The sequence below is a fragment of the Arachis stenosperma genome, chromosome 5 (genome assembly GCF_014773155.1).
Source record: "Arachis stenosperma cultivar V10309 chromosome 5, arast.V10309.gnm1.PFL2, whole genome shotgun sequence".
NCBI classification, from domain to species: Eukaryota; Viridiplantae; Streptophyta; class Magnoliopsida; order Fabales; family Fabaceae; genus Arachis; species Arachis stenosperma.
The window spans coordinates 47,080,920-47,092,313 of record NC_080381.1 but is presented as its reverse complement, the minus strand read 5'-3'; the positions used below and the strand labels follow the sequence as shown (position 1 = coordinate 47,092,313).

Below are 11,394 nucleotides of genomic sequence, written 5' to 3'. Positions count from 1 at the left end.
CACCTCAAAGATCCCTAATTTCTCCATTACAGAGAGGGGCATGAGGTTTACACTTGACCCTAAGTCACACAAGGCCTTCTTGAAGGTCATGGTGCCTATGGTACAGGGTATAGAAAACTTCCCAGGATCCTGCCTCTTTTGAGGCAGTTTCTGCCTAGACAGGTCATCCAGTTCTTTGGTGAGCAAGGGAGGTTCATCTTCCCAAGTCTCACTTCCAAATAACTTGTCATTTAGCTTCATGATTGCTCCAAGGTATTTAGCAACTTGCTCCTCAGTGACATACTCATCCTCTTCAGAGGGAGAATACTCATCAGAGCTCATGAAAGGCAGTAGCAAGTCCAAGGGAATCTCTATGGTCTCAGTCTGAGCCTCAGATTCCCAAGGTTCCTCATTGGGGAACTCATTAGAGGCCAGTGGACGTCCAGTGAGGCCTTCCTCAGTGGCGTTCACTGCCTCTTCTTCCTCCCAGAATTCGGCCATGTTTATGGCTTTGCACTCTCCTTTTGGATTTTCTTCAGTGTTACTTGGGAGAGTGCTTGGAGGAAGTTCAGTAATTTTCTTGCTCAGCTGACCCACTTGTCCTTCCAAATTCCTAATGGAAGATTTAGTTTCAGTCATGAAACTTTGAGTGGTTTTGATCAGATCAGAGACCATGGTTGCTAAGTCAGAATTATTCTGCTTAGAGCTCTCTGTCTGTTGCTGAGAAGATGATGGAAAAGGCTTGCCATTGTTAAACCTGTTTCTTCCACCATTGTTATTGAAACCTTGTTGAGGTCTCTCGTGATTCTTCCATGAAAGATTTGGGTGATTTCTCCATGAAGAATTATAGGTGTTACCATAGGGTTCTCCTAGGTAATTTACCTCTTCCATGGAAGGGTTCTCAGGATCATAAGCTTCTTCCTCAGATGAGGCTTCCTTAGTACTGTTTGGTGCATCTTGCATTCCAGACAGACTTTGAGAAATCAAATTGACTTGTTGAGTCAATATTTTATTCTGGGCCAAAATGGCATTCAGAGTGTCAATATCAAGAACTCCTTTCTTCTGACTAGTCCCATTGTTCACAGGATTTCTTTCAGAAGTGTACATGAATTGGTTATTTGCAACCATTTCAATCAGTTCTTGAGCTTCAGTAGGCGTCTTCTTCAGATGAAGAGATCCTCCTGCAGAGCTATCCAAGGACATCTTTGATAGTTCAGAGAGACCATCATAGAAAATACCTATGATGCTCCATTCAGAAAGCATGTCAGAAGGACATTTTCTGATTAATTGTTTGTATCTTTCCCAAGCTTCATAGAGGGATTCTCCATCCTTTTGTCTAAAGGTTTGGACTTCCACTCTAAGCTTACTCCATCTTTGTGGTGGAAAGAATTTTGCCAAGAAGGCATTGACTAGCTTTTCCCATGAGTCCAGGCTTTCTTTAGGTTGAGAGTCCAACCATATTCTAGCTCTGTCTCTTACAGCAAAAGGGAATAGCATCAGTCTATAGACTTCAGGGTTAACCCCATTAGTCTTGACTGTGTCACAGATTTGCAAGAATTCAGCTAAAAACTGATGAGGATCTTCCATTGGAAGTCCATGGAACTTGCAATTCTGTTGCATTAGAGAAACTAATTGAGGCTTGAGCTCAAAGTTGTTTGCTCCAATGGCAGGGATAGAGATGCTTCTCCCATAAAAATCAGGAGTAGGTGCAGTAAAGTCACCCAGCACCTTCCTTGCATTGTTTGCATTGTTGTTGTTTTCTGCTGCCATGTTTTCTTCCTTGAAGAATTCGGTCAGGTCCTCTAAAGAGAGTTGTGCTTTGGCTTCTCTTAGCTTTCTCTTCAAAGTCCTTTCAGGTTCAGGATCAGCTTCAACAAGAATGCCTTTGTCCTTGCTCCTGCTCATATGAAAGAGAAGGGAACAAGAAAATGTGGAATCCTCTATGTCACAGTATAGAGATTCCTTTAAGTGTCAGAGGAAAAGAGAAATAGAAAGAAGAAGGAGAAGATAAATTCGAACTTTAGTTAGATAAGGTTCGAATTGTGCATTGAGAAGGAGTGGCACTCCATAAATAGAAGGATGTGGGAAGGAGGGAAGAGAATTTTCGAAAATTAAGTGAAAAATTTTGAAATTATTTTGAAAAACATTAATTAATTTTCGAAAATAAAAGTGGAAAAGAAACCAAGTGATTTTTGAAAAAGATTTTGAAATTAGAAATTAAAAAGATTTGATTGAAAACTGTTTTGAAAAAGATGTGGTTAAAAAGATTTAAAAAAAATGTGATTGAGAAGATATGATTTGAAAACTATTTGAAAAGATATGATTTTAAAAATGAATGACTTGCCTAACAAGAAAAGATATGATTTGAAACATTCAAACCTTTCTCAACAGAAAAGGTAACAATCTTGTGATGTTCAATCAAATCATTAATTGTTAGTAAGTATCTTTTAAAAAGGAAAGAAATTGATTTTGAAAACATTTGATTGAAAAGATTTGATTTGAAAAAGATTTGATTTTGAAAAACTAAAAAAAATTTGATTTTGAAAACAAAATCTTCCCCCTGCACCATCCTGGCGTTAAACGCCCAGAATGGTATACATTCTGGCGTTTAACGCCCAAAATGCTACCTCTTTGGGCGTTAAACGCCCAACCAGGTACCCTGGCTGGCGTTTAAACGCCAGTCTGCCTTCTTCACTGGGCATTTTTGAATGCTCAGCTTTTTCTGTATAATTCCTCTGCAGTATGTTCTGAATCTTCAATTCTTTGTATCATTGACTTGAAAAGACACAAATTAAAAATATTTTTGGATTTTTAATAATCAAAATGCAACAAGAATCAAATAACAATGCATGCAAGACACCAAACTTAGCAGTTTGTGTACTACTGACACTAACAATATGAGAATGCATATGAGACACACAAAAAAAAAAATACTTCAAGTCAATAGAATTCAAAGATTAGAACACAAAATATATGCATGGATTCGAAAAATATAACAAAAACATGCATTTGACACTAAACTTAAGATGAGACTCTAGACTCAAACAAGAAATATTTTTGGGATTTTATGGTTTTGCAAATTTTTTTGTATTTTTCGAAAATTAAGTGAAAAAAAAAAGTATCAAAATTCTTAATGAGAATTCCAGGAATCAGTGCAATGCTAGTCTAAGGCTCCGGTCCAGGAATTAGACATGGCTTCACAGCCAGCCAAGCTTTCAAAGAAAGCTTCGGTCCAAAACACTAGACATGACCAAGGTCAGCCAAGCCTTAGCAAATCACTGCTCCAACAGCAAGATTGATACGAAATCAACAAGCTCTTGTGGTGATAAGTTGAAACCTCGGTCCAATCAGATTAGACATGGCTTCTCAGCCAGCCAGATCTCAACAAATCATCATGAAACTCTAGAATTCACCTTCAAGAATTTCGAAAAAAAAATACCTAATCTAAGCAACAAGATGAACCGTCAGTTGTCCAGCCTAAACAATCCCGGGCAATAACACCAAAAATTTGATGTTGTTGCCGGATCTTGGCTCTGATGTTACCAAAAGCTTGCTCAAAACATGAACAATCCCCGGCAACGGCGCCAAAAAACTTGGTCGGCGAAATTGTGAACTATACTTTTTCACAACTCTCATAATCCCTGGTAATGGCTCCAAAAACTTGGTGCGCTTAATACCATGGCATTACACAACTTCGCACAACTAACCAGCAAGTGCACTGGGTCGTCCAAGTAATAAAACCTTACGTGAGTAAGGGTCGATCCCACGGAGATTGTTAGTATTGAAGCAAGCTATGGTCATCTTGTAAATCTTAGTCAGGCAAACTCAGATATATATGGTGATGAACGAAAATAACATAGAAGATAAAGATAGTGATACTTATGTATATCATTGGTGTAAGAGCTTCAGACAAGTGTATGAAGATGCCTTCCCTTCCGTCTCTCTGCTTTCCTACAGCCTTCATCCAATCCTTCTTACTCCTTTCCATGGCAAGCTCGTATAGGGTCTCACTGTTGTCAGCAGCTACCTCCCATCCTCTCAGTGAAAGCGATTGCATATGTCCTGTCACGGCATAGCGGAATTCATCTGTCGGTTCTCAATCAGGCGCGGAATAGAATCCAGTGATTCTTTTGCGTTATCACTAACGCCCCCGCCCTCAGGGTTTGAAGCACGTCACAGTCATTCAGTCATTGAATCCTACTCAGAACACCACAGACAAGGTTAGACCTTCCGGATTCTCTTGAATGCTGCCATCAGGTCCTGCCTATACCACGAAGACTCCGAAGAATCCAAGAGATATTCACTAAGCCTCGAATGCTTGTAGAACAAGAATGGTTGTCAGTCACCTTGTTCATAGGTGAGAGTGGTGATGGGCGTCAATCATCACCATCATCATGTTGAAGAACAAGTGATATCTTGGTAAAAGAATAAGCGGAATTGAATGGAAGAACAATAGTAATTGCATTAATACTCGAGGTACAGCAGAGCTCCACACCCTTAATCTATGGTGTGTAGAAACTCCACCGTTGAAAATACATAAGAACAGGGTCTAGGCATGGCCGAATGGCCAGCCTCCCAAAGATCTAAGATAGCATAAAAGTGAAGATAGCTACCAAAGTCTCGATAGCTACCAAAGTCTCGATAAAAGCTCAATAGTAAAAGGTCCTACTTATAGATAACTAGTAGCCTAGGTGTACAAAGATGAGTAAATGACATAAAAATCCACTTCCGGGCCCACTTGGTGTGTGCTTGGGCTGAGCAATCAAGGAAATTCGTGTAGAGACCTTTTCTGGAGTTAAACGCCAGCTCCCATGCCAGTTTGGGCGTTTAACTCCAACTTTTATTCCTGTTCCGGCGTTTAACGCTGGAATTCCTGAGGCCGGATTGCTTTGCGGGTTTGGGCCATCAAATCTTGGACAAAGTATGGACTATTATATATTGCTGGAAAGCCCTGGATGTCTACTTTCCAACGCCGTTGAGAGCGCGCCAATTGGGCTTCTGTAGCTCCAGAAAATCCACTTCGAGTGCAGGGAGGTCAGAATCCAACAGCATCTGCAGTCCTTTTTGGTCTCTGAATCAGATTTTTGCTCAGGTCCCTCAATTTCAGCCAGAAAATACCTGAAATCACAGAAAAACACACAAACTCATAGTAAAGTCCAGAAAAGTGAATTTTAAATAAAAACTAATAAAAATGTACTAAAATCTAACTAAAAGATATCAAAAACATACTAAAAACAATGCCAAAAAGTATACAAATTATCCGCTCATCAATAGGCGAACACGCCAGATGGACAAGTGAATGTTGTCTTCTCTTGATCCTGTGGATCCATTGCTATTTGATTGTATCTGGAATATCCATCCAGGAAACAATAAAAAGCATGACCTACTAGTCTCTCTAGAATTTGGTCAATAAAGGGTAAATGAAAGTGATCTTTCCTGGTGATGTCATTGAGTCTTCTATAATCAATGCACATACGCCACCATATAACTGTCCTTTTAGGGATCAGTTCATTCTTTTCATTATGAACCACTGTCATGCCTCTCTTCTTAGGAACAACTTGGATAGGGCTCACCTATGGCCTGTCAGAAATGGGATAGATTATCTCAGCCTTATAGAGCTTAGTTACTTCCTTCTGCACTACTTCCTTTATAGCTGGGTTCAATCGTCTTTGTGGTTGTATCACTGGTTTGGCATTATCCTCCAGTAGGATTTTATGCATGCATCGGGCTGGGTTAATGCCCTTAAGGTCACTTATAGTCCACCCAAGGGCGGTTCTATGTGTTTTAAGCACTTGAATTAGTGCTTCTTCTTCTTGTGGCTCTAAAGCAGAGCTTATGATTACAGGATAAGTATCTTCATCTCCTAGAAATACGTATTTTAGGGAGGAAGGTAATGGCTTAAGCTCAAGCTTTGAAGGCTTCTCTTTTTCCTCAGAGGTTTCCAAAGCTTCCTCTGAATCAGGATGGATATCATCAAGCCTTTCCTTGAAGCTTACGGCCATGTTGACCTCTTCCACCAGGGAATCAATGAGGTCAATGCTCATGCATTCCTCAGGAATGTTTGAATGCTGCATAGCCATGATAGCATTCAGTATGAACTTTTCCTCATTAACTCTCAGGGTTACTTCCCCTTTTTCAACATCAACGAATGTCTGTCTTGTAACTAGGAAGGGTCTCTCTAGAATAAGGGATGCATTCTTTTGCCCTTCCATGTCCTACACCACAAAGTCAGTGGGGAAAGCAAAGGGTCCAACCCTGACAATCATGTCTTCAATTACTCCTGATGGTATCTTGATAGACCCATCAGCAAGTTGAAGGCATATGTGGGTTGGTTTGACTTCATCAGTCAAACAAAGCTTCTTTATTAAAGAAGCAAGTATTAGGTTAATGCTTGCCCCAAGGTCACATAGAGCTGTCCTTGTACAAGAATCACCTAGAGTGCATGGTATCACAAAGCTTCTAGGATCCTTAAGTTTCTCTAGTAAGCTGTTCTGAGTGATTACACTGCACTCTTCAGTAAGGAGGAGTGTTTCTGTCTCTCTCCAATCCTTCTTATGACATAAGATATCCTTCATGAACTTAGTATAAGATGGTATCTGTTCAAGAGCTTCTGCAAAAGGGTTCTTGATCTCTAGTGTTATGAGATACTCCGCACAGCGGGAAAATTGTTTATCCCTTTCATCTTGATAGAGTTTCTGAGGAAATGGCATCTTAGCCTTATAATCATCAACCTTGGTTGATGGAGGCCGAATGCCATGTGTACTGGAATGGGGGTTAATAGCTTGCTTAGGAGGGTTGTTATCAGTGAGTGGATGACCTCCCTTGCTTGGGCGTTTAATGCCCATGCTGCTGCCTCCTTGGGCATTTGAACGCCTAATCTTTGCCCTTTCTTGGCATTTAACTCCAAGAGGGATACCTTCATGGGTGTTTGAACACCCAGTCCCTGCCCTTTCCTGGCGTTCAGTGCCAAGAGGGATACCTCTCTAGGCGTTTAAACGCCCAAAGTTAATGTGTGCAGAGACCTGTTTATCCTCTTTGGGTTTCTCGTTCTTTTTGTGCTGAGGTTGGGTGCTTAAGGTTTTCCCACTCCTCAATTGAATAGTCTGGTATTCATCTGTTATTTGCTTAGATAACTGCTGCCTTGTTTGACTCAACTGGGCTTCTACATTTCTGTTAGAAGCCTGAGTTTCTCGCAAAGCCTCTTGTAATTCTAGTATTTGCTGGGCAAGGGTGTGTAGTTGTTGAGTCAATGGGCTATCTTGCTCTGGAGTGTTAGGTTCAGTAGATACTGCCTTAACCTCTCCTTTTATAGAAGTCTCAACAGCTGAGTACAGATGCTGCTTAGTGGCAACTATCTCAATAAGCTCTTGAGCTTCTTCAATGGTCTTTCTCATGTATATGGAACCACCAGCAGAGTGGTCTAAAGACATTTTAGCCATGTCTGAAAGTCCATAATAGAAGATGTCTAATTGTATCTATTCTAAAAATATTTCAGTGGGACATTTCTTTAGCATCCTCCTATACCTTCCCCAGGCATCATAAAGAGATTCATTATCCAACCACCTCTTTGCTTGATCCTTTACAGCAAAAGAAAAGAGCAATAATCTGTGGACATGTTGGTCTACTCCCTCATGGTGTACAGTGTCAGCAATTTTTAAGAAATCTACTAAGAATTCTATAGGCTCTTCCTGTGGAAGTCCAGAAAACTGGCAGTTTTGCTACACTAAGATAATGAGTTGAGGGTTTAATTCAAAACTACTTGCTCTGATGTGAGGTATGCTAATACTTCTTCCATAGAAGTCAGTAGTATGATTTGTATAAGATCCCAGAGTTCTTCTGAACTCTTTATTCCCATTTGGGTTCATGATGAAGAAAGGTAGAGGAAAGGAAGAAGAAATAGGAATAGGAGATATGAACAAGAATTAAAATACTTTTGTTTTATTTAATTTATTTATCAATTTTGACAATTAAAGTTAATTAATTAAAAGGATTTAAAAATTAATTATTGATTTTTCGAAAATAGAAGATAGAGAAGAAGAAGAAATTTTCGAAAAATAAGAAGAGAGAAGAGTTATGGTGCACGAAATTGTGATCATCAACAATGGCGCCAAAAACTTGGTAGCGCTCTAAAACATGAATCACACTTTGTCACAATTCCACACAACTAACCAGCAAGTGCACAGGGTCATCCAAGTAATACCTTACGTGAGTAAGGGTCGATCCCATGGAGATTGTTGGTATGAAGCAAGCTATGGTCATCTTGTAAATCTCAGTTAGGCGGATTCAAGAGGTTATAAAGGTTTCAAAAATAATAATAAATAAAGCATAAAATAAGATAGAGATATTTATGTAAATCATTGGTAGGAATTTCATATAAGTGTATGGAGATGCTGTGTTCCTTTTGAATCTCTACTTTCCTGCTGCTTTCATCCAATCCTTCTTACTCCTTTCCATGGCAAGCAGTATGTAGGGCATCACTGTTGTCAATGGCTACATCCCATCCTCTTAGTGAAAATGGTCCAAATGCTCAGTCACAGCACGGCTAATCATCTGTCGGCTTTCGATCATGTTGGAATAGAATCCATTGATCCTTTTGCGTTTGTCATCATGCCCAACAATCGCGAGCTTGAAGCTCGTCACAGTCATTCAATCTCTGAATCCTACTCGGAATACCACAGACAAGGTTTAGACCTTCCTAATTCTCAAGAATGGCCGCCAATAATTCTAGCTTATACCACGAAGATGCTGATTAAGAAACCCAAGAGATATTCGTTCTGTCTAAGGTAAAACAGAAGTGGTTGTCAATCACGTGTTCATAGGTGAGAATGATGATGAGTGTCACGGATCATCATATTCATCATGTTGAAGTGCAACGAATATCTTAGAATAAGAATAAGCTGAATTGAATAGAAAATAGTAGTAAGTGCATTAAAACTCGAGGTACAGTAGAGCTCTACACCCTTAATCTATGGTGTGTAGAAACTCTACCGTTGAAAATACATAAGTGATGGTCCAAGCATGGCCGAATGGCCAGCCTCCACAAAAGACATATGAATTCGAAAATAGGGAAAAGGACCCTTAATGCAATAGTAAAAAGTCCTATTTATACTAGATTAGCTACTAGGGTTTACAGAAATAAGTCTAAGTGCAGAAATCCACTTCCGGGGCCCACTTTAGTGTGTGCTTGGGCTGAGCTTGAGCTTTACACGTGCAGAGGTTTTTCTTGGAGTTAAACGCCAAGTTGTAACGTGTTTTTGGCGTTTAACTCTGGTTTGTGACGTGTTTCTAGCGTTTGACTCCAGAATGCAGCATGAAACTGGCGTTAAATACCAGTTTGCGTCATCTAATCTCGAATAAAGTATGGACTATTATATATTGCTGGAAAGATCTGAATGTCGACTTTCCAACGCTATTGAGAGTGCGCCATTTGGAGTTCTGTAGCTCTAGTATATCCATTTTGAGTGCAGGGAGGTCAGAATCCAACAACATCAGCAGTCCTTTTTCAGCCTAAATCAGATTTTTGCTCAGGTCCCTCAATTTCAGCCAGAAAATACCTGAAATCACAGAAAAACATAAACTCAAAGTAAAGTCCAGAAATGTGAATTTTGCATAAAAAATAATGAAAACATCCCTAAAAGTAGCTAGATCCTACTAAAAATTACCTAAAAACAATGCCAAAAAGCATATAAATTATCCGCTCATCACAACACCAAACTTAAATTGTTGCTTGTCCCCAAGCAAATGAAAATCAAATAGGATAAAAAGAAGAGAATATACTATAAATCTCAAAATATCAATGAATATTAGTTCTAATTAGATGAGCGGGACTTGTAGCTTTTTGCTTCGGAACAGTCTTGGCATCTCACTTTATCCTTTGAAGTTTAGAATGATTGGCTTCTATAGGAACTCAGAGTTCAGATAGTGTTATTGATTCTCCTATTTAAGTATGTTGATTCTTGAACACAGCTACTTTTATGTGTCTTGGCCATGGCCCTAAGCACTTTGTTTTCCAGTATTACCACCGGATACATAAATGCCATAGACACATGACTAGGTGAACCTTTTCAGATTGTGACTCAGCTTTGCTAAAGTCCCCAGTTAGAGGTGTCTAGAGCTCTTAAGCACACTCTTTTTGCTTTGGATCACAACTTTAACCACTCAGTCTCAAGCTTTTCACTTGGACCTGCATGCCACAAGCACATGGTTAGGGACAGCTTGATTTAGCCGCTTAGGCCTGAATTTTATTTCCTTGGGCCCTCCTATCCATTGATGCTCAAAGCCTTGGATCCTTTTTACCCTTGTCTTTTGGTTTTAAGGGCTATTGGCTTTTTCTGCTTGCTTTTTCTTTTTCTTTTTTATTTTTTTCGCCAAATTTTTTTTCGCAAGCTTCTTCTTTTTCCCTGCTTTTTCTTGCTTCAAGAATCAATTTCATGATTTTTTTCAGATCATCAATAACATTTTTCTTTTTCATCATTCTTTCAAGAGTGGTGCACGAAATTGTGATCACTACTTTTCACAACTCAAATAATCCCTAGTAATGGCCCCGAAGACTTGGTGCTCAATACCATGGCATAAACACAACTTCGCACAACTAACCAGCAAGTGCACTGGGTCGTCCAAGTAATAAACCTTACGCGAGTAAGGGTCGATCCCACGGAGATTGTTGGTATGAAGCAAGCTATGGTCACCTTGTAAATCTCTGTCAGGCAGACTCAAATGGTTATGGATGATATATGAATAAAACATAAAGATAAAGATAGAGATACTTATGTATTTCATTGGTGAGAACTTCAGATAAGCGTATGAAGATGCTTTGTCCCTTCTGTCTCTCTGCTTTCCTACTGTCTTCATCCAATCCTTCTTACTCCTTTCCATGGCAAGCTGTATGCAAGGGTTTCACCGTTGTCAGTGGCTACCTCCCATCCTCTCAGTGGAAATGTTCAACGCACCCTGTCACGGCACGGCTATCCAGCTGTCGGTTCTCGATCATGTCGGAATAGAATCCAGTGATTCTTTTGCGTCTGTCACTAACGCCCCACAATCGCGAGTTTGAAGCACGTCACAGTCATTCAATCATTGAATCCTACTCAGAATACCATAGACAAGGTTTAGACCTTCCGGATTCTCATGAATGCCGCCATCAATTCTAGCTTATACCACGAAGATTCCGGTTAAAGAACCCAAGAGATATCCACCCAATCTAAGGTAGAACGGAGGTGATTGACGGTCACACGTTCATAGGTGAGAATGATGATGAGTGTCACGGATCATCACATTCATCAAGTTGAAGAACAAGTGATATCTTGGAATAAGAACAAGCGGAATTGAATAGAAGAACAATAGTAATTGCATTAATACTCGAGGTACAGCAGAGCTCCACACCTTAATCTATGGTGTGTAGAAACTCCACCGTTG

General features: G+C 39.8%; 1 protein-coding gene and 1 non-coding gene across 2 annotated transcripts; one reads left to right on the top strand and one right to left on the bottom strand.

Moving 5' to 3' along the window:
* The first annotated feature begins 1,236 nt into the window (after positions 1-1,236).
* On the top strand, positions 1,237-1,344 carry LOC130984711 (small nucleolar RNA R71). Its single transcript, XR_009088626.1, has one exon. It is a non-coding gene; the product is annotated as a small nucleolar RNA R71 (small nucleolar RNA).
* Positions 1,345-6,194: 4,850 nt separating this feature from the next.
* LOC130980769 (uncharacterized) lies at positions 6,195-6,824 on the bottom strand. Its single transcript, XM_057904416.1, has one exon. The coding sequence runs from the start codon at positions 6,822-6,824 to the stop codon at positions 6,195-6,197; it is 630 nt and encodes a 209-aa protein (XP_057760399.1).
* Positions 6,825-11,394: the final 4,570 nt, after the last annotated feature.